The following is a 26579-nucleotide window of genomic DNA, read 5'->3' as shown; positions in this document are numbered from 1 at the left end:
AAATCTTAAAATTGGTCGAAAACCTTAAAGTTGACCCGAAACCCGACGGTAACCAAGAATCGGTAGAAAAATCTAAAATCGACATAAAACACTAAAATCAATCATAAAACAGACCGAAACCTTAAAACCGGTCAAAAAACCTAAAATCGGCCAAAAACTCTAAAATCGACGATAAACCCTAAAACGGCCGAAAACCCATAAAATTGGCCGAAAAACCTAAAATCGACCAAAAATCCTAAAATCGACTATAAACTCTAAACTCGGCCGAAAATCCAAAAAAATCGGCCAGAATAACTTAAATCGGCTATAAATCCTAAAATCGGTCGAAAGCCTTAAAGTCGACCCCAAACCCGACGGTAACCAAAAATCGGTAGAAAAATCTAAAATCGATCTAAAACACTAAAATCGATCATAAATCAGACCCAAACCTTAAAACTGGTCAAAAAAACCTAAAATCAGCCAAAAACAATAAAATCGACGATAAACCCTAAAAACGGCCGAAAACCCATAAAATTGGCCGAAAAACCTAAAATCGACTATAAACTCTAAAATCGGCCAGAATAACTCAAATTGGCTATAAACCCTAAAATCGGTCGAAAGCCTTAAAGTCGACCCCAAACCCGACGGTAACCAAAAATCGGTAGAAAAATCTAAAATCGACTTAAAACACTAAAATCGATCATAAATCAGACCCAAACCTTAAAACCGGTCAAAAAACCTAAAATCAACCAAAAACCCTAAAATCGACGATAAACCCCAAAAACGGCCGAAAACTCATAAAATCGGCCGAAAAACCTAAAATCGACCAAAAACCCTAAAATTGACTATAAACTCTAAAATCTGCTGAAAATCCAAAAAATCGGCCGAAAATCCAAAAATCGGCCAAAAACCCTAAAATAGACTATAAACTCTAAAAACGGCCGAAAACCCATAAAATCAGTCGAAAAACCTAAAATTGACTATAAACTCTAAAATCGGCCGAAAATCCAAAAATCGGCCAAAAACCCTAAAATAGACTATAAACCCTAAAATCGGTCAAAAACCCAAAAAAATGGCCGAAAAACTTAAAATCGGCCAAAAACCCTAAAATAGACTATAAACCCTAAAATCGGCCGAAAACAAAAAAAAATGGCCGAAAAACTTAAAATCGACCAAAAACCCTAAAATAGATAAATTATAGCTTCTTTTATTTATTTTTTTAATACAATTATTTTTTTTTGAAGCAATACAATTATTTTTATTATATTATAAATTCAAAATTTTGACCATAAAAAATTTGTATAACACACAAAAACAATTCTTATGGAAGGCCTTGCTCATGTGAAAGGAGTGCGATAACATAACACGATCGTGTGTGAGTGTGAAATGAGGAATGGCACAGCGGTGTAATTTTACAAAGTTCAAATGTCATTTGTATAAACTCCAACAAAAATATCTAAACTCTTCTCTTCACCGGCAAAAATGTCTGGAAGTTTCTTTCCACGTATCTTATATCTTCCACACAACCCAACCCAGAAATCATCCATCGCAAGATATTTTATTCTCTCTCTTCTTCACCCCACTCAAATTACATTTTTCTCCCCACAATTCATTTATATCTTTCCCATACCCCCAACTCAACTTTGTTTCCTATGGCTTTTGTTTCAATTTGAAGACATAACATAATAAACCTTTGTTCTTTTAGGAGGAGGATCCAACGGTTATGGATCGAGATGGAGGTGGATCCAACGGTGATGGATCTTCTTATTACTCTGTTCTTGGTATTCGCAGTGACGCCTCCTCCTCTGATATTCGCACTGCTTACCGCAAACTCGCTATGGTAATAATACGCTGTCGTTTCACTCTCTTATTATTTTTTCCCAATAAATAATTTCTTAATTTTTGTTTAACTGATTAAATTGTAAAGAGATGGCACCCTGATAAATTCGCTCGGAACCCTAACACTGCCGGAGAAGCCAAACGACGGTTTCAGCAAATCCAAGAAGCATACTCAGGTTTCATTTCATATTCAAATTTCGATTAATATTAATAGTTAGTAATTTTGATTAATTAATTAATTAATTTTATGTTATGGTAATGTTGATGCAATAGTTCTCTCTGATGAGTCTAAGAGATCAATGTACGATGCTGGGTTCTACGATCCTCTTGAAGAAGAAGATCAAGTTCGTATTTGCATCTTTTTTTTCATTTTGTTTGCGGTAGAAGAAGAACAAGTTGCAGAGCATGGGACAAGGTTTTTGCCGTAAACAAAACGAGGTAAAACTGTGTCGTTTTGGTGATCAAACAAACACGACAATATCGTTTTTTCTCGTCTTGTGTCCGGTAACATGACATCATTCCCATTTGCTTTGCTTTGCTTTGCTTTTGTTTTTTCTCTTTTTTTTTTTATTTTAATTTTTTGATTGAATATTGGATTCTAATTTTAGGAATGAATTTTTATAATGCAGGAATTTTGTGATTTTATGAGCGAAATGATCTCAATGATGAACAATGTCAAAGATGAGGTATTGATTTGATTATTATTGAGTTGTAATTGTTTCCTTTTTTTGGCAAAAAAAATTGAAGGGGGTAAATAGAAAATTTAGAAATAAATAAATTGATGTATGTATTGTATTGTATTGTACTGGTGATGTGATGGGGGTATTTTGGTATTTATTTACTTGTTGATTTGATTATTAGGGGGATAGTTTGGAGGATCTACAGAGGATGTTTGTTGAGATGGTAGGTGGAGATGGCATGAGCTTTGAATTGAACCAGGATCAGACGGCTGGGAAGAGAGGACGCACTACTAGTAGTGGATCAAGAGGCAACAATGCCAAGCGCAGCAATCATTGCCGCTAGCGTTGTGTACTGGATTGGATTCCCTTTCTATTTGTAAACCTTTTCTTCATTTCTTAATGCAAAATTCAATGAATGATTCAAGTGAAATTTACTTAAAACTAGTATATATATATATATATATATATATATATATATATATTTAAAAATTCATGAAGTTCAGCTAAAGCTCCCATGCCAGTTCATGACAAAAAAATATTTAAATTAGTGCATGCAAGTTTCTTTATGAACATATAGATTAGTTTCTAGGAAGATAGAATAGTTTCTTGGATAACTGTCCGGAAATAAATTGTTCATTTTTTGAATTTTTGTTATTCATACTAGTGAATTTTTATGATAAAATATAAAAAGTTAAATAACATTTTTTAAAAATATAACAGATTTTTAATTTTAATTTTAGTTCTTAAAAATGAAAAGTTTTTCGTCCTATTTGTTTCATTTTTCGTCTCTCGTGATTGGTTTATGTTCACGTTAATAGTTAATTTTTTAAATAATAACTTTATAATTTGTTGCAAACCGTTATGCGTATATTTATCCTCTGTTATAGAATTAGTTGTGTTTTTACCTTTGTAGCAAATTTCCTCTAACATACACACTTCTTTTTTTTGTCAAAACGAAGTTAATGTTATCATGGTGTAACAAGATAATAGAGGTTAAAAGATCTAACTTTAAAATGTAAAACTTAAAGTGAATGCATTTGGCCTTGTTTTATTTTAATCTATTTACTATGTTGCAAAAAGGTCGTGTAAAATAAATTTAGAATATAATTAGTATTTGAGATTCATTTAAATTTAATTCGTGAAACAAATTGTAAATATAGACCTAAAATATATATTTAGGATTTAGAAAACATGATTTAAGAATTAGATGATAATATCCCACGATGTATTATTCATTTAAACATTCTTCACATACCGTCGTCATGTAAAGTCATTGACTTGTCGACGAACATCGCAACCAACACCTCTAATGGCTTCCAACACTAATACATTCTAACAACTTCGAAGGAGTAGCAATGATTCATGTCGAGAAGATTCATATTTTAAAGAAGTGCTCATTAATTTTTGTTTCATCTGACATATAAAGAATAAAGAATTATTGTTATTTCACTATATTTTGTGTTAGTTGACCCCACTTGAGATTTGGATGGCCAAATTGTTTCGGATCGTCGATTTTAAATTATTTGTGGTTGAACCTTATTGGAGCCCTGCACATATTCCGACAACCAAGTTAGTAAGCGCCGAAAATATGACATACCTAGCTTAAATTTTATGGTAGACTTTTATAGATGAAAAATCAGGGTTTTGCAGAACCAAGAATATTCTATTTGACACCTGTCATGGGGACACAGGTAAGCTGATGCACCGTATGGCATGATCCGACAGTCCACACGTCCCAACGAGTGATCCACTCAACTAAGTGTGATTAGGGTGACCCTATTCAATTTGTGGGTAGATCTTAATCTAATTTGAAACAGTTGATTTTAGTAAAATAGAAGATGATATTTGATTATCTAATAGTAAAAAACAAAATATATGATATTTTACTTGTGCACTATATGCTTATCCATTTAAAAAATATATAAATGTTAAACAGTGTTTCTGAGACAATAGTTAAATAAATAAAAAATTGTAATACTCCGTATAATCTCAGAAGTAGTGTATTTAATGCCTTGAATTTTTTTAAAAAAACATATATTCTACTCACTATTTAATATAACTCAAGAAAAAATATTGAAAGAAAAATCGGGTCAGAAAATAGAAACGAAAACGTTCAAAGACGTCACATTGTGAGTCAATGAAAAAAATCTAACCCCAAAAAAAAACGATGTCTTATTCACAGTAACCTTTCTTTCCTCCAATCAAAGTAACTTTTTCCCTCATCTTCCAATTCAAACCAGTGGCATTACCGTAATTCCACTCTGATCCAAGTCCACTTTCATCTCCAAAACCACTTTTCAACCGTGCTATATAAACACTCTCTTTCATTCCCCTTTTCAAACACTTCAAACCCAAACCCTCCCTCACTCAATTTTTTTTCTCTCTGAAAGTGAAATTCTCTCTCGATTCGTTTCAATCACTCAGTTCCGATTCCGATTCCGATTAATCGTTAATTTTCATCCGATTCTAGAACGATGTCGTATCGTCCTAATGCAAACGCGAGAACCGAGGTTCGTCGGAATCGATACAAAGTGGCGGTTGATGCCGAAGAAGGTCGTAGACGGCGAGAGGATAATTTGGTTGAGATCCGGAAGAATCGTAGGGAAGAAAGCTTGCAGAAGAAGAGGCGTGAGGGACTTCAAGCTCAACAGTTGCCTGAATCAGCTAATTCTACTCAAGTAGAGAAAAAGGTGAAGAAGATTCTCGTGATCTCATTAGTTAATTTGTTCTTTCCGATTTTCATTTTGCTTTACCAATTAATTACTTAGATTTTGAATTCGTTTTCAATTGTTTTGTTTTACTAGCTAACGGATGGATCTTCGTTGTATTCAGATATGTTTGATTAGTGATTAGGTTAATTACTTTTTTTTATAGTAGTGATTAGGTTAATTGTTAATTGCCAAATCGTGACTCTGGTTTTTCGTTTGAGATTTCAGATTTTGCATTGTTTATTTTAGGGATTATACAGTGATTCTTTCACTGAATTAAAATTAGGTTAAGTGATTAGGTTAATTGACTAATTGTGTCTCTATTTTTTCAGTTTATCTTGTTAATTTGAATTCGAGATTTAACAGTGTTTGTTTATTTTTAGGATTAAATTAAACTATGATTGTGATATAAACCTTTTCATGATATTCACTGGTTACATACAATGTTTGTAATTGTGACTGGCTTTCCCACATGTATGAAGCTATAATGTTTGATTAATATTATCATATTATGTTGGATTGAATGAACTTAAAGATTGAAGTTTACTGAACTGTTGCTCCATGTGTATGTGTATCTTGCTGCAGTTGGAACACTTACCAGCCTTGGTTACTGGTATTTGGACGGATGATAATAACATGCAGTTCGAGGCAACAACTCAGTTTCGGAAGTTGCTTTCAATTGGTTAGATATTCTTCTATGAACTTTTTCTTTTCATTCATTTCTTGTCTACTATTTATTAATGGATATTTGGTTAACCACTCTCATGTCTTACCAGAACGTAGCCCTCCAATTGAGGAGGTTATACAAGCTGGTGTAGTTCCACGCTTTATTGAGTTCTTGATGAGGGAAGATTTTCCACAGCTTCAGGTAATTATCTCCCATGTTTTATTTTATGCAATAAATATTTACTTCTTGAACATTTGGTTGACTTAATTTACTGCATGTGTTGTTGTAGTTTGAGGCTGCTTGGGCTTTAACAAATATAGCTTCTGGAACATCTGACAACACTAAGGTAGTGATTGATTCTGGTGCTGTTCCAATTTTTGTAAAGCTCCTTGCTTCTCCTAGTGACGATGTCCGTGAACAGGTATGTTTGTATACCTTATCGTGCTTTTGTTTTTGTCTATCAATAGTCTATATGTTTTCTTCTTTTTTATTGGGAGTTGCCCTTCTTTTTGTGTTAATGAAGTTAAGTGGAAGATTATTTTGCTTGACTAGACAACTTACTTGTTCACTGTGATTTTAAATTTGGTTGTTAACTTGTTATGCTGTTTCTAGATTCTAGGTGTGAATTTTGCATGTGTTCTTGTCCGTAGAAATGAGCTTGAGCTGAATCCATGTGCTTTTGAGTTTCATTATTTCTTAACTTTTTGCTGAAGATATGTGCAAGAATGATGGCAGGGTCTTGCAATAGTGTTGGACCATCTAGTCTGACATATCTCATCCGAAGTTTAACATCTTTCCTGTGTTTTGTGGACTGCCAGGCCGTGTGGGCATTAGGAAATGTTGCTGGAGACTCTCCTAGATGCCGTGATCTTGTTCTTAGTCATGGAGCTTTGCTTCCTCTGTTGGCTCAACTGAATGAGCACGCCAAACTTTCTATGCTCAGAAACGCTACTTGGACGCTCTCAAACTTCTGCAGGGGAAAGCCACAACCTGCTTTTGATCAGGTATGAAGTTATGCATAATATTAATAAAATAAGATTCATTACTTGCGTACAGACGAGTGATTACAAGGCTCTGTACATATACTCAATTGTATGCCCAATACCTAGAATTTTAACAAGGAGTGTTGGCACATTTGTTGTTTAGATAATCTGCTGCTGTGTAATGACTGTCTTCTACTTGCTCCATTTGTTTGAATTTTCTTGTTGCTATGTGTGCTTTCATTAACACCTGTGTTCATTGAAAAAAATATGAAATTGAAGTGTGTGTCGCTATGTTCTGCGGTGGCATTTGGTAATGATAGTTGGTTAAATTTATGGTTTGCATGTGAAGGCCGTATTATTTAATATGTATTTCAGACTTGCAGAGCTATTTGCTTGCTACATTGTTGGTTTTTCCATTTTTCTGTTCTGCCGAATATGCAGTTTTAACGAGTAATAAATAGATTCTTATCTGACTGTACCCGCCTGCATACAGGTTAAACCCGCGCTTCCTGCACTTGCCCAACTCATCCATTCAAATGACGAAGAAGTCTTGACCGATGCCTGTTGGGCACTTTCATATCTTTCTGATGGTGCAAATGACAAAATTCAAGGTGTAATTGATGCTGGTGTCTGTAGCCGGCTTGTTGAGCTTCTACTGTGAGTATTTTCAATATCAAATTTGGATGTTCAAAGTTGTTTTCCATTGTTATTATACTATCAAGTTCTAAAAATTATTCTCCTCTTGTTCAGGCACCCATCTCCTTCCGTGCTTATTCCTGCTCTTCGTACAGTTGGAAATATTGTCACAGGAGATGACTTGCAGACACAGGTATTAAGTTCAATAATTTCTCATAGTTCATCATTCTCTTATACACAGTAGTCACTTTGCAATTCTGCGTTGAGGGAAATGGTAATACACATGGGGACTGATAATTTGAATATTTACTATCAAACTCATGGAGGAAACCTCCTGTTCTAGAGGAGAAAACTGTTCAATCAGTAAAAATTAAGAAAATGCAGAAGTAGCAAGAGATAAACAAACAGATCTGATTGAATGACTCTACCCTTGTTGGCCTAAGCCACCAATTTATTCATTATGCTTTGCCTTGTCCCTATTTCCCACCATCTCCTCCTTCACAGTTTCTTTATTATCTATCCCATTGCACAAATCTCCTCTCATATTTTGCAGCCACACATATTCTGTTACACTCTTCCATCTCTTTTTCCTCCTTACTACTAGCAGCATTGCAATTGATGTATTGCCAAAATGAATTGTGTCCTTGATTATTATTTTACTCTGTTTTTGGTTTGTGTTAATTTGGTGCTTTTCTGCCTAGGTCATCATCAACCATCGAGTTCTTCCTTGTCTTATGAGTCTCTTGACAAATAATTATAAAAAGAGCATCAAGAAGGAAGCATGTTGGACAATATCGAACATCACTGCTGGGAATAAACAACAGATTCAGGTTTTTGAATTTTTTATAATTAAAATATGACTTGTTATCAACTTATCATTGCAATTGGAGGGTTTCATTTATTTATATTTTGTTCGATTCTTAAAATTCGCAGGATGTGATTGATGCTAATATAATTGGTCCTTTGGTCCAATTGCTTCAAAATGCTGAGTTTGATATCAAGAAGGAAGCTGCTTGGGCCATTTCAAACGCTACATCGGGGGGATCTCATGAACAACTCAAGTATGTATAGAGATGCTTATCTTTACAATTTTCCCCTGGGGTTTTGTTAGTTTTATAAAAAATTTGTGTCTGAGATGTCAATTTTTTTTTTCCACTTCGGTTTATAGGTACCTGGTAAGTCAGGGGTGTATTAAGCCCTTGTGTGATCTTCTCATATGTCCTGATCCTAGGATTGTGACAGTTTGTCTTGAAGGGCTTGAAAACATCTTAAAGGTAGGCGAAGCTGATAAAAATATTGGCAACACTGGTGATGAGAATCTGTATGCCCAAATGATTGATGATGCTGAGGGTTTGGAGAAAATTGAGAACCTCCAGAGTCATGACAACACCGAGATTTATGAAAAGGCTGTGAAGATTCTTGAGACATACTGGTTGGAGGAAGACGATGAGGTTATGCCTCCAGGTGATGGTTCTCAACCAGGGTTCAACTTTGGTGGCTCTGAAGTTCCTGCCGTGCCTTCAGGTGGATTTAACTTCAACTAGAAGGTATTCATGGTTTATTGTGTTTTCGATATGTTTATAATATTTGGCTTTGCTGTGGGTTTTTGCAAACTTTTCACTGCAACTAGCAAAATATGTTCTGGCAGTTTGCATTCTTGTGTTATCTTGTTTTGTGTAGTCATTGTGTTGAATTTCTGTAACTGCAGGATTTTTGGCTGGTCCCCCAGTAAAGTCCTCCAGTATGGCAGTTCAACAGTTTGGGGCGTCAAGTCTGTGTCGTTTCATTGTCCTTAGTTTCCGTAAGGTTCAGCCTTGGTAAATAGGCCGTCACTGGATTGGCTTGGGTTTTTGAAATTGCTGGTTTTACATACATCAGAGGGAAAGTTGGGTTGTGGCTTGATTTTCTTGCCACTTCCGAGTTAAATATTAGAGTTTGATTTTGGCCACAAAGTAATCATTTAAAGTGATTTGGCTCTTCTACAGAATTTTATGTCAAGTTTTGTGTTATTATTTTTCCTGCATAGATTGGAGTCAGTAAGTACCACTTATGATTTTGGGTATTTTGGCAAATACCAAATGATACTATTCTTTCTTCATTATAGTTGCAAGGTACTTTGAAGTTTTTCTTTTATGCTGTCCCGTTTTTTGCTTAAGTTTTACCAAATGTTTAGTCCTGGTCTGGTTCTTACAAAAAATAGCGTGCAGCAATTGCAATTTTTGTAGTCACTAGACATTATAATCCATTATTCAACTCGGTTTCTTGCGTTTTACTCTATTATTAGAGGTGGCCTTGTCCTGCACAAGTTATTGTCCCAGTTTTAGGAGATGATTTAGGGCTCTCTTAATTTATTTGAATTCATAAATTGTTCAATAATAGTTATTTATACATGGACACCATAAAAATATTTTAAAATTTTTGCAATCATATATTGCTTTCTTTATCACTTTTTGAGACGATTGTTTTGTACTGTTTGTGTATAATGATCAAACTCTAATTTTTTTACATATTTAAACTTAAAAAAGGATTACGATCAAAATGTCATTTACCTTAAATTCTGTAAAACTTGAAATCTTCTGAATCTTAAAATTTGATCAAAATCTAATTTATTTCATTAGAGGAGGCATATTAAGCCTGACCTTCATCTGTTAATTGTGTATTAATTCATCCCATTTAACTTCTTCCCTATTAACCCCCCCAAATTGTATCTTGGTTGGTTTGTATTTTTGTCTATCCGCTTGTCCATTGTGATGATTGAGACGTTGTTAATGCTTTATAACCTTGTTTTTTTGTTTTTTTAATCTTTTTTAAGATTCAGAAGATTGGATTTCTTAGTAAACAAAAATTCTCGAACCAATTCAAATATGTACTTATACGTAAATGGCGTATCTGAACTTATACGTACAAAATACTCGAACCATTGTTTTTTTTTGGGGGGGTACGTAAATGGCGTATCTGAACTATATACGTACATTCGTATGCCGTGAGTGCCATTATCATACTACCACCGTGTGTAACCAGCTACTTTAATACAACCACGCATTTTCCATGCATATTGTATACAAATTTTTGCCTCATTATCTTGCAAAACCGAATAGATATACATAATTATTGATAGGGTCATGTTAAACATGTGCATCAAGGGTACATGTTAAGTTTCTAAATATAGAAAATTGCATTTAATGTTAAAAAAATATTAATGTTTAAGAAGTTAAATGCACAAATTTCAATATATTATTTCTATTTTTGCTTCTTTAATATTATTTATAACAGGTGCAAATTAAATTAAATATAGTTGATATAATTAGATTCTGTATCCCAACTTTTATGATTAATTAATTAATCCTACATAATCATTCCATTTCCAACCTCATCCTTTTCATATTTAGCCAAAGCAAAACCTCATCTTTAATATGCGGTCTTACATAATTTGGCAATGCTTTAGTGAAATAAATTCAACAAATGAAAATACTTGTTAAGCTAATCTTATAATTAGTGTCTAAAAATGGATCTTGAAATTTCCATTTCCACTATTACTATCATTTTTCTGCTGGCAGTAGAAGCATACACGTCACATGGACACGTGGCATACCTGAAGTCCTAAACTTGCAAGGTCACCACTCACCACTCTATTTGATGAAACAAAGAAGGTTATTTTGGTCATTGTATAGGGCAGTCTTAGGATTCTTTCTTTTGAGGGTACTTCCGCACTAGTCGGTTGCTCAGTGTGCGTTCGTTTATATCCATTCTCTCTCTCTCTCTCTCTCTCTCTCTCTCTCTCTCTCTCTCTGTTTTTTGCTACACACACTAAATAGTACAAAATTCGTTTCGGTGATTCGGTTACTACCGTTTCAATCATATTTAACCCATTTTTCGGTGCTGTGGATTCTTTGTGAGCTGTTTGTCGCTATGGGAATCATGGATCAAATGGAGAAGGTATATTCAAAGCTTCTTTTTTTTTTTTTGAGTTATTTTGAGCTAAACTAGGTAGCTACTTCTACTAACGTTGTTGTTGAAATGATAAAACATGTTTTTGTTTTATGATTGTTTAACAGGAATGTTGTTCATATGATGAAATGGGTATGATCAAGAAGGCTTGTGCTGATTGCAAAGCCACCAAGACTCCACTTTGGAGAGGAGGACCAAATGGACCCAAGGTTTGATTTTTACCCATTTCAAATCAATTTTCTAACTTGTTTCGTTTAATCACTTATTCTCATTTTCTCTTCCATTTTTTCCATTTCAAACAACCACCAATTTGATATTGTTCACTTGAAATTTTTCTACTTTTCTTAGTCTTTTTTCTCTGTTTTTTTCCCTTTGTCTTTGTCATCTATTTTTTTTTTTGCTATTGATTTGGTTTGGGTGTTTGAATTTGATTAAAAGGTTTTTTGGTTTTTACTATGAATAGAAATGTAATTGTTTTTTGTCAAAAGAAAACAAAGATGTAATTTTTTTAATGTTTTTGTTTTTTTGGGGTGATGTAGACGTTGTGCAACGCTTGTGGAATCAGGTACAGAAAGAGAAGGGGTTCTTGCAATAGTAAAGGACAAGAAAGGGAAAGGAAGAGAGAGAAAGCACAAAATGGGAGGAATCGTAGTAGTGATGATGATGGTGGTGGTGGCAGTGATGATGATTTGAATGAGTGTTTGAAAATGAAGTTAGTGGCTTTAGGTGAAGAGGTTTTATTGCATTCTGTTCTGAAGAAACAAAGGAGGATTAAATTAGGTGAAGAAGAACAAGCTGCTGTGTGTTTGATGGCACTCTCTTGTGGCTTTGTTTTTGCTTGATCATGATCATCATTCAATATTTAAAATGTTTAAAAAAAAGGTAAAGTAATTAGTAGTCCAAAAAAAGCATTTTGCTGTTAAATAGCTAACCTATTTTGTTTTTTGTTTGGAGCATTGTAAAGTGATATTTATCCCTTCTTTATGTTAAAGGGGTATGTATTTCACTGGGTTCCAAATCTAGATCTAGAATTAGGGACTAGGGAGTGAACGAAGTGGCCATCCAAGGGATATAGATTTGCTTTTCTTTTTCTATATCTTCTGTTTATATATCTATTATGATTATGATAATATGTTCATCTCAATTAGTTATTAATTAGTGCAAGTATTTTAGATTTGATTGCGAATGGCTTTCCTTTGTGTGGATTCCTTTGTTTCTATGCTCTTAAGAGTCCAGGGTTTTTGTTGTTAAACCCATATAAACTAATTAGAGAGAATACAGGAATTGAGGAGCCATAATGGACATGAAGAGCCATAACTAAGCACCAAATTATTTTACTTTACAACAAGGTACTTATTAGTTTGAAGCACACAAGAGAAACTATTTATGGATGTTTATGTTTTAATATTTATTTACTAATAATTAACTAATATTTTCCTTTTAAGAGAAACTAGACATGTAAAAGAAAACTAGAGTAATGATCACAAAAGAAAACTAGAGAAATTAAAAACCACCTCCAATATGTCTTTTTCTCCTATTGATTATTTTCACAACGGAAGGTCACTCAACACTGCAAATTGGGCCTTCTTTTATAAATACAAATTGGACCTTCTAATATTACCAAGATTAGGGTGTATTAATTTAAAATACATAGAAATACATATACTATATATGATAAGAAGGTTAGAGGAGTTTCTTAGAAAAAAAAAAGGTTAGAGAGGTGATTGTTAAATGGAGCTTTCCCTGCTTGGTTGGGGGAGTCTTAATTTTGATGGAGCGGCGTTGGGGAAAATAGGAGCTTTTGGTTGTGGAGGGATCATAATGGGGTTGGCTGTGTGGTTATGCTTAATTTTTGGAAGCTTTTTCAGCATTTTTTTGTTGAACTTTGGGGTGTCTTGGAAGGATTAATCATTGTTAAAAGTAGGAATTTTATTCAAGTTGAATTGCAGGTAGATTCTGAGGTGGTGGTTAAATACAGATGGATGAAATATTATTAAAAATATTAGATCCTTTTTTACCAAGCTCCTTTAGATATTAAGTTGGTTGAGCTGGAGGATTTGTTTGGAGTCTACTCCAAGTTTGATTTGTGTGTTAGTTCTGTTTTTGGGCATTTAGCCCCATCTATTATGAAGAAAAATAATAATTGGGATTGAAATTATCTCTATAGTTGCTTTTTCAAAAATAAAAATAAATCCGTCTGTGTGCATTTAGCTCAATTGGTAGGAACATCGCATTATATGTGCAGGAGCTCGGGTTCGAATTCTGGACACTTCATTTATTCACTTTTAAGATGAATTTTCTAACCACTAAACTACTTGACAAAATAAATTATATAGTTAGAAGAACACTTGGTGTGGGGTAAATTTAAGATTATAGTTTGTACTTTTATGCGGGTCTTAGATTCAAATATTTTTGGTGTCAATTTTTTATTTGGATCAGTTTATACAAAATTTTGTAGTTATAATTTAAATTGAGTCTATCACTAGTAAATGGTGTAACTTTTCATTCATATTAGTCGAAGCCGAGTTTTCAAAAATTAAATTAAGATTTTTATAGTTAGAAGGCAGATACTCTCTTCGTGACAATATATAAGTAAAAATGACTTTTCTATGTTTATTCTATATTTAATATATCTGGTCTATATTATAGGACAAATACATTAAATATGCAATGAATCTAATCTAAAATGTTAATTTTTACTTATATATTGTCACGGAGGGTGTTATAGCTTAAGGCCCTGATTACGGGTCGTGAGAAGCTACAAGGCTTTGTGTGCTGAGATTGACATTGGGCATGGCACTGGCATGTAGTCAATTTGATGGTCCATGAAATTTTCTCAGAGAGAATTGCTAAATGTACCCCGCACAAATATTATTGTTTTCTTGGTTACATATTTTTTTCCTTTGAATAAACTTATATTAATTTTTCCTTTCACACTTCTACTCTTCAGTTTTTCATATTTTAAACATTAAGATATACATTTATTTTTCTTTTTAAAATCATATATTTTATAGTGTGTTTTTTATGTGAGCTGGGTATTATTTGCACGTAATTGCATACTAATATTTTAGGTAGGATAAGACCATTATTGTATTCTCAATAATGTATTCAATACTTCTAATTAAACTAAACAAATACAAATTTAGCAGTTGAATTTTATGCAATTATTGACCACAATCTTTTCGTTATCATATGTGCTATTTATCGATATCTTGGTCATAAGGTCAAGGATCATCACATTGGCTTTAGAGAAACATATGCCATATTATCTTGGATAAAACTTCAAATTTATTGTGATCTCTCTTCTTCTTACCACATTGCATGCACATAAAGATATCTTCCGATAAAATTTACACTATCAAATAATAGTTTTTGGTAAAAATTATACTACCGAAACATATCTTTTAATGAATGATGGAAATTTATGAACAAATGTAAGAGGAAAAATAGCAATCACTCAAATTTATAGCATGACTTAAATTTCAAGTTACGGTAATCAATTTATTATTATTTTTTTTGGTACAATACGGTAATCAATTTAATAATTGTGTATAGTTAATTTGAAGTTTTTTTTTTTTGAACCAAGTTAATTTGAAGTTTATGCTACACAAAATATGTATATTGTAAGTACATTTGAAATTTATATCCATATCACAAGCTTTAGGTTTATTTTGTATTTTTCTTCTGCAAATATTTCTTTCATTTGAAGTAATTTTTTATGTGATATGTGTCAAACACTAAATATAAATGTTTTTTCTATTTATGATTCACAGTAGAAGTTTAATCTCTTTTGTTAGACTTGATCTAATAAAACTGTGTTCATTTATTATTTATTTCCTTCGGTCTCATATAAAAAAAACAACTTGTTATATTCAATAAAAAAATAATGTATCTAATCTATATTATAAATTGAGGAGGGATCAGTTGACTCCAAAAGTAAGTCTCTATTAATTTACTCTGCTTAATAACTTGATATTAACATTATATTTCTTCAATCCAACCGTTGAATTCAAAGATCTTATTGAGTAGATCAACTCAACAAATTTTTATAAAAATTAAAAAAATTTAGTTATGTATTCAGACTATTGAAATTCAACGATTTTTTTAAAAGTTTGTCGTACGTTCAATTGAAGTTATCAGAAAAAGTATCAAACGATTTTGAATTTTTATAAAAAATTGTGGAGTTGATCTACTCGATGAGATCTTTGAATTCAACGATTAGATTGAAGAAATATAATGCCGATATCGAGTTATTAAGCGGAGTAAGTCAATAAATACTTACTCCTAGAGTCAACGGATCCCTCCTCTTATAAATTATATACATTACTTTTCAATGAATCTGAAAATATTAATTTTTTCTTATACATAAAATCAAAGAGAGTATACTAAACATATTCAATAGTTGACAAAAAAACCCAAAAAAAGAAAGAACATTTCACAAGTAAATATTAATCTAAATTAGTGTAACAAGAAATTTGGCATATTCTTTTGTGTGGTTGGAATCAATAAATATCAAGACACACTCAACCAAACGTGTATAACCACCTCAAGCAAGGCATAGTCGCACATGATCTATCTTAGTGATCTTAATAGATCAAAACATTGTTAAAAGGGAGAGTTTCATTTTTGCACTCATTTGGGTTTCACAAGTCTCGATAGATTAATCTCTGCAGCCGTGCGCAGAGGATATCCGATTTACACCGAAAAAGACCAAAACATTGTTAAAGTCGTGTGTGTATCTAGCTATTTGTGGGCGCTAGCAGTTACTAATTGCATACCTCATCCCACTCCTTGATTACTTCACACATGATCCGTCTCAATAATATATAAAATAATTTTTAATTTTTAAAAATTTTATTGATGATTTATATATAAACTTTCAATTCAACGATGAATTTTCTAAAATTCGTATTTATTATGATATTTTTTACAACTTGTACACTATGTTAGAACTCGCCTGTTAAACATATCAAAAATATAAGTCGTAAATTAACTTTTTACACCAATTTTTTTTTTTAATAAATTTTACACTAGGTGTTGAATGCACAATTTTCAAAATAATTTTTTTTTATTATTAAATAAACTTAACTGGTGCCCAAGACACGGTTTAACATTTAAAAAAAAAATAATGTTATACAAAATTAGAAATCTTTGTTTATTTCCTAACTGAAAAATTTGTCATGTGATGTAAAAAAATTGAAGGGATAGGATAACATAAAAAAGAGGAAATCGAGTGTAGTGTGTCACGATCCGAAAATTACGACGTTGTTGAATTGAACGGGGCACGTTCCTTTGTTCTGTTCTGTTCTTCACACTCTTTCTTTCTCCTATAATATAATAACTACCCACCCATTGTCAATGCTTTTCTTCTCAACTTCCATCATCTTTCAGGTAAATTCACATTCTTTCTCTCCTCTTTCAAACATTTTATCGAAATATGCATACAAACTGTTCGTCTTATTGTTTTCAGACAACTAACTCAGGTTTAACTTTTTTATTCCAACAAAAAGTCCCATTTTTTTACATGTTTTTCTTCTTGCAAATGTCCAAAAACCAGTCTTTGTGTTTTTGTTTGTAGGTTATGGATTGTATTGGCTAGTTTATAAGATGGTTGATTAGTTGTCAATTAAAATGTTAGTTTTTTTTTTGGTTTGGTCTGATGAAATGGTAAATACCACATGAAATTCACACACACAAATGAGAGATCTTGGGTTCGAACTCGGGACACTACAGATATCCGGCCTAACAATTTTGGCATTTGCTAGTTGAGATAGGACTTGGGGATAAAATGTTAGTTTTTTGTTACATTATTTGCGGTAGATTTAACTATTATTGCAGCCATTGCAATTTTTATGACATGATAAAGCTCTATTGTTTTGTTACCTTGGCACAATTCAAATGTAGTTACAGTTTTGCGTATTGTTTTACAATTTGATTGATGCTGTTGTCCTATTCATTTTAAGTTAGTGAGCCGAATTATTTCTAGCTAGGTCAATTAGTTCTTGTGATGATATTGATAGCCTGCAATTAGGGTTTATTTGGAATTTGGATTGACTTATTTGAGTTTATTTACATTTACATGCATAAGTTTTGTGAGACCTGTTTGGGAGGATTTATGAAAACAGCTTATAGTTTATACAAAATTAATTTAACTTCCTATTATATCTTGCTATAGAATTTTGGTAACAAGCAAAAATATCTTTTACTTTCCAGCAAGACTTTATTGCTGGCTCTGTGTAGCCATATGTTTATTAATTCATCGTTTTGCTCATCTCGGTTGCTTATTTGATGGATTTTTTCTGCAATTCTTTGTTCTGATTCAAAAAGAATCAGTCTTTTTAATCTATCAAGCCTAACTGCTGAATTTTTCTTTTAATTTAATTTCTTTCTTTATTCTTCATGAATTTGTATTTTGTAACTACTAATTATATATGTTTATGATTCCTGTTATGCTATGCTAGATATACCATTATGAGATCAAACTCGACATAATTCATGCCTCTACAGTTTTTCATATGTGTGTCTCAAAAACAAATTTCCTGTTTTTTCTACTTTTTCAGGTTGTAGCTGATTTGCTCACTTGATGAAGAATTCTTGATCAAATAATATTTTTAGTTGTTTTTATTTAATTCCTTTAGATGAAGACTGGCTCCATGATTTTTTCCTTTTTGCAAGTACCTAGATGCAGAATACACAGCTTAGCTAATAATTGGGGTGAAACCTTCCACAGCTTCAGTAACATTTATGAAAACAATTCTAGTGTTAGGGTGCTTGGTTCTAGAATTTATGGACTTCAGGGAGGGCACAGAAAAAAGTGGACTCGAAGACCTATAACTACAAATACAGAAGGCAGTGCGGGCACCAAATCAAGAAGCACCAAGCAAGAAATTTTGAGTGAAACAATTTCAACTAGTTCTACAGTAAATGTAAATAAAACACAGCTAGGTCAAATCCCAGAAATTCAGCACTGTGACATACAACAAGAGATAGCTCAGAATAAAGACTTATCTAGCTTAGTCACTGTTATTGTTTTTGATATTGAGACCACCGGGTTTAGCCGAGAGAATGAAAGGATCATTGAGATTGCGCTTCGAGATCTTCAGGGTGGTCCGTACAGCACTTTCGAAACTCTTGTAAATCCTCAACGCGGTATTTATAATTCACATATACATGGCATTACTACCCAGATGGTGAACAATCCTCGTGTTCCGAGGTAAACTATATCTCTGTGGCTCTTTGAAATTATGCTTACCTTTGCAAAACAACGTATTCCACTTTCTCCTTGCAACACAACCTTACCTTATATGTGCTATTTGTTTGATTAGACAATCGTTTAAATAGTTGTTAATACAGAGGGGTAGTGACAGTACCCCAAATGCAATCAGTCTCGTACTCAAGGGATGCAAGACTAGACTACCCAGGCAAATATCCCAAAATAATTGTAAATATGGGAAGAGACAGTAGGAGATGTACTTTGTTTTCCTTTTACCACCATGTCTCCTTACGGTCATCATGGTAATGGCCATTTGTGATCACATTTTAGTTTTCACCGTTTTACTTGAAGAGTTGAATAAAATTGAGCTCCTCAATTTTCAATTTCCATTTGTTATTATCTCGCCTTCTATTATAGAAAATGCCTTATTTTGGAGTGTATTTGAATGGTTATTAGATCATAGCACATTGTTGAAGCCTTCCTATGCTCATTAATGTCTTTCTCTGTGAAATGGGTGTAGCATTGTCCTAAAGCAATTAGTGGCTACTTATAGTAAGAGTACATTTTTGTTGGGTCAATATTTGAGGGTTAGTAGAACCACTATAGTTTTCATTGTGGTATATGATTAAAGGACACGATTAGGTACAGTTTAAATTGATAAGACATCTACCGAAGGTGGTGAAGAATATTATACTATCCATGTAATAATACTATGGGTGTGTTTGGTAACATAAATAAGCTAGCTTATAGCTTATTATATGAGCTTATAAGCTTGTTTCAAAAAATTAGAGGTGTTTGGTAACAAGCTTTTTTTACTAGCTTATAGTTTTTTTTCAGATGCTATTTCAAGTAGCGTTTGAGCTTATAACTTATAGCTTTTTACACTTTATTCCATTTTTACCCTTTAATTTAATAACTACCCACTCTAAAAAAGAAACTACCCACTATCAATTATGTCATTTTATATTTATTAACCACTTTAAAAGCTAATTTTACCAAACACTTTAATTTCAATTAGCTAGCTTTCAACTATCAGCTATAAGCTAGTTTTTTAGCTAGTTTATAGCTTATTTTTACCAAACAGACCCTATGTGTTAGAATCATATATTGTATGTTTGTTATACAATGAGTGCGTTTTGAAAGTTTGGAATTTGATATTCATCAGTCTCAAAACTTATTCAGATTTGATTGTTGAAAGTTTCTTCTTCTTCCAAAGTTGTTCATTTTTAGTTATTGTGCATGGTTGCACGGTGAATGTGTAGCTAAGTAGGTAACCAAGTTTCGTATCGTGTTAGTCTGAGGTTTTTTCTTTATCACCATGTTTCCAGTAACTATCCTCATGTACCCCATATTATTATGAACATGTTTGTTTGTTGGCATTGATGATAGAATCTATTGGAACTATTTAATTAACTTGGCATAGGAAATTGTTGATTTTTTTCTTCTTTTTATTTTTTCAGGATGGAGGACCTGGTTCCCTTCTTATTAAAATATATTAAAAGCCGCGAGAAGCCTGGGGGATATGTGTTATGGGTTGGTCATAATTCTCGTGTTTTTGATGTGCCGTTCATCATTAACGAGTTACGTCGTTGTTCTACACAGATTCCTCTGAATTGGCTTTTTGTCGACACACTTCCTTTAGCACGTCAACTAATGAAGTCTGAAGGTTCATTTCTCTTTGTTTAAACGGCTTATAAAACACACACACACACAGCTCCTTGCTGTTTCTGTATGAAAGCCGTAATTTTTTTACTGTTTACAGGAACAAAGCTTTCTTCGGTATCCCTTGCTGCCCTTCGTGAGTTCTACGAAATTAAAGGGGATGGCCCAGCTCACAGAGCCATGGAAGATGTGAACACATTATCCTCGATTCTTCCCAAGTTGACCTCTGATCTGAAATTGACACTATCTGACCTCATCGACAAATCATTCAGAGAAGAAGACATTATCAACTCTAAGAAGAAGAAGAATTCAAACTAGTTTTTGCATTGACATGTGACCAAAAACATTATTTGTAATTGTAACCAACAACTGAACTCAATATTTGAAGGAGAAAAAAAAACTTTTATGCTCAATAAAACTCTCATGCCCTGTACCAAATGCTGAAGCTTTTACTTCGCAGTGAGAATATTACTGATTTAGGTTTAGTGGATAGCAGTGCATAACTGTAAAAGTAGGTAGTTAAAATGGCAATACCTGCGAATCTGTGGAGTTTTGGATAGAAAGAAAAAGGAAGAGACATAGAGGATTGTCTGATAGTTTTCTAAATTTTCTGATAATCATTTTTACCTTTTCGAATTTGGTTGACTTCCAGAGATTTTAAATAAAGGGAAGGAAAGGTATTGCTATTAGTGAAGTAGTTAGTGTCTGTAAATGTTTGTAAATGCTAAGCATTTCATATCATATCGGTGGATTTGGATTGCATGCACACAATCATGCAATCAGTCAGTCACATTTGTTACGTCCAGTTCAAATTTCAAATGTTACTAACTGCATTCTACTCTCTTTCAAGGTCTGAAATTTCTCTTTTCCTCCTTTCGTAACTTCCATTTACTACTAAGACTAGAATGAAGTCTTTCAGCCGGCATGGCAAAGCTACAACCAGGGGCGGACCTCTTCAAGGCTTGGTGTGGCTATAGCCACACCAGCCTAACCAATTTGTTTCCTATAAAAGATAAATATATATTTTATAAATGATTTTAAGTCATTTTATATACATATTCGTACAAGTATTAATATAAATATTAGTTTAGAGTTTATTATTGATACTGTAAGTCCCTCGTACATATTAGTTTAAGTACTAGTGCAAATATTAGTTCGTAGTCTATTATTGATGATTTCAAGTCTTGCATTATACGTAAAGTATTATTTTAATTTATATAGTTTAATTTTATAATAATTAACTTTAACTTTGTTTGGTAAAAAAATGAATAACTAATTGAGTTTGTAATATTGGGTAAAATTATCGATTAAACTGGAATATAAATATGAAATGACATAATTAATATTTAATTTTTTGAAGTAAGATAATATGGGTTAAATTGGAATAAAAATTAATAAGTTATAAACTAATTGAATTAGCCTATCAAAATAAAGTGTAAGTTAGTATAATTTTGTATTCTATATATATTTTGGTCCAAGGTAGGATCTTGTGAAGACTCTAACAATAATGATATGCATGATTTAACAGTTATAGTATTTTTTTATTCGAACTGAAATTGTGATTTTTTTATATAGTTTGGTTTTATTTTTTAATAGAAATTTTATAGATTATAGATTATTTTTTTTATGGATATACATGTTGTATTAGTAAATCCCACCCACACACACGCGCGCACGCGCGCACACACGCGCACACACACACACATATATATATTGTTTGTTGTTTAACTAAATTTCAATGAATTTTTTTCTCCGGTAGTGCCTAAAAATTTTAGCCACACCAGTTATTTGTGTCTGGGTCCGCCCCTGGCCCTAACCCTATGGTAGGGTGGAAAATGCAAGTGATATTAACATGAACTAGACGACTGCCCCGTGCGTTGCACGGGTTCGGCGGAACATGATTTGTATACCAATCATGGTTGCTATGAGCCGAGGTAGTTAGTCATAAGCATATGCAAATTCCTTAGGGGGGTATCATTTATATACCAATCATGGATGTTATTAGCAGATGAAATTAGTCATGAACATGCGGAAATTAATCAAGGGGACATCATTTACATCGCAATTGAAATAGTCTCATGTCGCAATTAAAACAAAGTAAAGTAAGTACATATTCATATCAGAAAACAACAAAAACAAATTAAAGGTCAATTGGATCACAAGAATTGGAACCAACACAGACATCCTTTTTGTTGTGGACCATTTGTTCCTTCATTAGTTTACTAAATTTGGCTTGTTGAACAGCAAAATATGACTCCCAAACAATAGCTTCTTGTGAACAATGTTGCTTCCATTGAATACATGTTGGAGGTATCGGACAACCATCCTTCAACTTGACATAGACATAATGACCGGGAATAGCTCCAAGACAAATAATCAGCGAATAAGGTGTTGGTTAATGTCTGTGACGAAATATTATGGTTCAAACATACACCATACCAGTCCCTGGCTTGACACATAGTAACCAACTCTTGGCAAAACAGAGTTGGGTCCATTCTTGCAAAGCAAAGGCAACCCCAAAATTGAACCTTGCCACCATCAATCATTTTTTACAAAATAAGAGGTTTACACTACTCAGAAATCTAACCATTAGCAGGGGAAAGAAAACTATCTATCATTGAAAGCATAAATTGGACTAATAGTGTGGTCAACAATCTAACCATTGTCATAAGAACAGAATCTTATACATGATATTGAAAACATAAATAAGAGGCTTACACTACTCATAAATCTATCCATTAGAAGGGAAAAGAAAACTATCTATCATTGAAAGCATAAAATGGACTAATAGTTCGGTCAACAATCTAACCATTGTCATAGGAACAGAATCTAATACATGATATTGAAAAATATTAGTTGAGATTGTAACATGTTTACATAAGATCTAATACAAATTTCCAAGAACACGAGTATAAATAACAGAAAAAAATAGATTCATCATTTTTCCTTAGAAATCATATTCCACTGACCCATCCGAAGGTCAAGTTTTGATTCTCCACCAGTTCCATGATATTTGAGCTGCAGTCAAAAGATAAAATTAAATATCGCACATCATGATAATTTCAAAACTTTATTAAGCATGAACTACGCATATACCGTTGGGGGTGTCAAAACACGGGCATCAACCAGAGCAGGATCCTCTCTTACATTGATTCCAAACTCCTTCACAGCCTTGTATGAGTTGAAGCGGTGCTGCTTTACGATCTACCAAGAAATGATATGACAATTATGAAGGGGAAAAAAGCATGCACACAACCACAACCTCAATAAAAACATAACTTTGATAAAAGAACCATCAATATATTATACAGCATACATTTTTAATATCTTGTTCTCTCTGATGAGGACGCTGGCAGGTAGCCCTTAGAAGATTGGTTACTTGCTCTTCATTCAATCTTTTGGAGTACCTCTGTCCAGACCCAATTTGGCAAAGCTACAACGAATAGAAACACAACAGATTTGAGGTCTAGTCTAACCGAACACTGCAAAAAACATCAGGCAGAACATTAATATATAGATGATTCAAATTTCATACCTGATTTGATTTTTTCAAGTGACTCATATAAGGTGACTCTATTGAAGTAGTACAATAGAAGAGAGCAAACTGTGAGTACTCATAATGGACCAATAAGCCTTTCTTTATTTGTAATTGTAGTTATGCACATACATGAATCATGATAATAATTAATAAGTTATAAACTAATTGAATTAGCCTATCAAAATAAAGTGTAAGTTAGTATAATTTTGTATTCTATATATATTTTGGTCCAAGGTAGGATCTTGTGAAGACTCTAACAATAATGATATGCATGATTTAATAGTTATAGTATTTTTTTTATTCGAACAGAAATTGTGATTTTTTTATATAGTTTGGTTTTATTTTTTAATAGAAATTTTATAGATTATAGATTATTTTTTTTTATGGATTTACATGTTGTATTAGTAAATCCCACCCACACACACGCGCGCGCACGCACGCACGCACGCGCGCGCGCGCACACACATATATATATATATATATATATATATATATATATATATATATATATATATATATATATATATATATATATATATATATATATATATATATATTGTTTGTTGTTTAACTAAATTTCAATGAATTTTTTTCTCCGGTAGTGCCTAAAAATTTTAGCCACACCAATTATTTGTGTCTGGGTCCGCCCTTGGCTACAACCACTTCCGCATCTCGCTAAACCACGATATGTTGGTAATATCTATCTGCTCACTTCGTTCTCTTGTATTTTTTCCATTCCATTTGGTATATCAATCATCATGACCATAACTTTCTTTTCAACCAAGTTTCAATGAATGACTAAAAATCTTGATAGTGGCCAAGTGCAGCTACCATAGAAGATGACAGTGCACTAAGCCACTAACCACTACAGACTTGTTGCTAGGTTGAACAAAACACAAAGGGGGTAAAGATTGAAGTAATGAGAATGCTGTAAAATCAAAGGACACACAATTGAAAACTGGAGAGACGTGAAAGGCTAAAAATAAAATGAATGTTGTTTCGCAATATATAAAGTGAGTGAAAAGAATATGGAAAACTAACAAAAAAGATGAATTTGCTCTCATTGAGAGTTGAACTCAAGACCTCCCGCTTACTAAACGGGTGCTCTAACCAACTGAGCTATGAGAGCTTGTTGATATGTTCTCTTCGTTTGGCATTATTAATAGTACCACAATAGCTATGAAACGCTAATGCTTCCAATTTCCAAAACAACAATTTGTATAGAAATTTGTATAGAATTTACTACTCTTCAATGTAATCTTTTTTTTAGAAAAAAGATATGTATTTTCAATCTAAAGTAATTATATAATTACTTTCCATAAAAATAGAACATATGAAAATTATTTTTAAAAGGTGGTTAACAAATTTTGCGTACGTAGTAAAATGATTCTATTGAATGATAGTATACAATGATTTTTCTCTATTGGTATATATAATAAATTCATTTTTATTTGTGCATTGTAAACATTTTAGGTAACGAATTTTATTGATCCAATATGTTGGTGTTTTTGTATGTTGACCTCATTTTGCTAAAATAAATATACTAGCAAGATGTTGGACTGAATGCTTAAGCATTGGATACAACATTCAGTGTGTGATTTTTTCGTGTTTTTAATCTCGCGTGGCATTCTATTTACGGAATCTCGCCTTTTTACTTGTGTGTCTTTCCTAATGTTCTAGAAGGCGGTCATGACCTGGTTTTGTTTCAAGAATATTCTTTGATGTATCTTTCGGACCTGCTATGTTTTTGAAGCCCAGTACAAGACCTAGCCCATGCTAGCTCAGGCTATTTAAAGGAGGACTTAAACCCTGTTTTAACCACCGAAGCCATTGTTCATCAAAGATGTAGTTTTTAGGGTTTCGTGTCTTGTAGCCACTCTCTAGGAGAATTTATGTATGTGAACCACCCGGGTTGTGAGATGATCATTGTGTCCTCACTCAGAAATCTTTAGGTAATGAGTTAAGTACTGTACATGGAGGAAGCTTGTAAGAAACTCCAAATTGTGAACTTAGTCAAGGGTGTTGGCTAGGTATTAGTTTTATGGGAGTGTGACTCCTTGCAGATTGTTATCGATTGTAAACACATGTTGTGTTGATTGTGGGGAAGTGAGCAGATGTTCTCATATCTAGGAGTTCCTAGGTATAAGTTGCACGGGTAGTGTCTAAGTGATAAGTCATAAACGGGGTGTTTATTGAGGGCTTTGAACTATAATTATTATAGTGGATTTCCTTCCTGGATTGGTATCCCCAGATTAAGTGATGTTGCACCGAACTGGGTTAACAACTCATCTGTGTTATTTACGTTCTGCACTTTATTATTATCTTGTCTGTACTAGTACGAGATGCTTTAACATCCGTCTCAACATCAGTATATTATCGTTCCTGACAGGTGTTGTAACATCATGTAGAACATCTGCAATTTATTTTTACCTTGTCTATTATATTCTATGTTGGTACGATGTTGGATCCTCAGACTCAACATTTGTCACCAGCCTGCCGGAATTTCACAATCGACTCTAGATCCAATATCTAAAAATGTTTCAAAATCAAACACTATACAACTATTTTTTTTTTCGAGTCTCTTGTTTTGTGAGACTTACAATGACAACATATGATAGATTCTTATAACAAATGATCTATCTTAAATAGTAAGCTTTATATAAATGTGTGAAATCAATGTATTGAAAGTTAAAAATAAGGAATAATGGTACCTGATTGTTAGATTT

At 32.9% G+C, this 26579-nt stretch overlaps 4 protein-coding genes, 1 long non-coding RNA gene and 1 other non-coding gene across 9 annotated transcripts; 4 read left to right on the top strand and 2 right to left on the bottom strand.

The window, feature by feature from the left end:
• The first annotated feature begins 1418 nt into the window (after positions 1-1418).
• LOC123890967 (dnaJ homolog subfamily B member 8) lies at positions 1419-3366 on the top strand. Of its 2 annotated transcripts, XM_045940730.1 has the most exons (6): positions 1419-1819; positions 1907-1994; positions 2092-2162; positions 2448-2504; positions 2680-2889; positions 3303-3366. In XM_045940730.1, exons 1-5 carry the CDS (start codon positions 1703-1705, stop codon positions 2839-2841), a joined length of 495 nt encoding a protein of 164 aa, XP_045796686.1. In that variant the 5' UTR covers positions 1419-1702; the 3' UTR covers positions 2842-2889; positions 3303-3366. The 2 variants fall into 2 exon arrangements, with proteins under 2 accessions (XP_045796686.1, XP_045796685.1); XM_045940729.1 differs by lacking the exon at positions 3303-3366 and having other exon boundaries at positions 1421-1819; positions 2680-2939.
• Positions 3367-4819: 1453 nt separating this feature from the next.
• Positions 4820-9590, top strand: LOC123890965 (importin subunit alpha-2-like). Of its 2 annotated transcripts, none has more exons than XM_045940726.1 (11): positions 4820-5188; positions 5792-5888; positions 5983-6074; positions 6163-6294; positions 6692-6877; positions 7350-7513; positions 7607-7685; positions 8194-8322; positions 8426-8553; positions 8661-9039; positions 9201-9590. In XM_045940726.1, the coding sequence occupies exons 1-10, from the start codon at positions 4973-4975 to the stop codon at positions 9034-9036; spliced, it is 1599 nt and encodes a 532-aa protein (XP_045796682.1). In that variant the 5' UTR covers positions 4820-4972; the 3' UTR covers positions 9037-9039; positions 9201-9590. The 2 variants fall into 2 exon arrangements, with proteins under 2 accessions (XP_045796682.1, XP_045796683.1); XM_045940727.1 differs by having other exon boundaries at positions 4821-5188; positions 8661-9016.
• A 154-nt stretch (positions 9591-9744) lies between these two features.
• Positions 9745-12595, top strand: LOC123890966 (GATA transcription factor 16-like). The gene is made up of 3 exons (XM_045940728.1): positions 9745-11428; positions 11548-11649; positions 11980-12595. Exons 1-3 carry the CDS (start codon positions 11402-11404, stop codon positions 12280-12282), a joined length of 432 nt encoding a protein of 143 aa, XP_045796684.1. The 5' UTR covers positions 9745-11401; the 3' UTR covers positions 12283-12595.
• A 4080-nt stretch (positions 12596-16675) lies between these two features.
• LOC123890964 (exonuclease DPD1, chloroplastic/mitochondrial) lies at positions 16676-20911 on the top strand. 2 transcript variants are annotated; one of them, XM_045940724.1, is made up of 4 exons: positions 16676-16831; positions 18001-18653; positions 20114-20319; positions 20416-20911. In XM_045940724.1, the coding sequence occupies exons 2-4, from the start codon at positions 18079-18081 to the stop codon at positions 20631-20633; spliced, it is 999 nt and encodes a 332-aa protein (XP_045796680.1). In that variant the 5' UTR covers positions 16676-16831; positions 18001-18078; the 3' UTR covers positions 20634-20911. The 2 variants fall into 2 exon arrangements, with proteins under 2 accessions (XP_045796680.1, XP_045796681.1); XM_045940725.1 differs by lacking the exon at positions 16676-16831 and adding an exon at positions 16838-16923.
• A 2323-nt stretch (positions 20912-23234) lies between these two features.
• LOC123890963 lies at positions 23235-23821 on the bottom strand. Its single transcript, XR_006802988.1, has 3 exons — positions 23632-23821; positions 23412-23519; positions 23235-23333 (listed from the first exon to the last, which is right to left on the bottom strand). It is a non-coding gene; the product is annotated as an uncharacterized LOC123890963 (long non-coding RNA).
• A 1087-nt stretch (positions 23822-24908) lies between these two features.
• Positions 24909-24982, bottom strand: TRNAT-AGU. Its single transcript has one exon. It is a non-coding gene; the product is annotated as a tRNA-Thr (tRNA).
• Positions 24983-26579: the final 1597 nt, after the last annotated feature.

Source organism: Trifolium pratense, linkage group LG6 (genome assembly GCF_020283565.1).
Source record: "Trifolium pratense cultivar HEN17-A07 linkage group LG6, ARS_RC_1.1, whole genome shotgun sequence".
NCBI lineage: Eukaryota > Viridiplantae > Streptophyta > Magnoliopsida > Fabales > Fabaceae > Trifolium > Trifolium pratense.
This window is presented reverse-complemented; position numbering and strand designations above follow the sequence as displayed.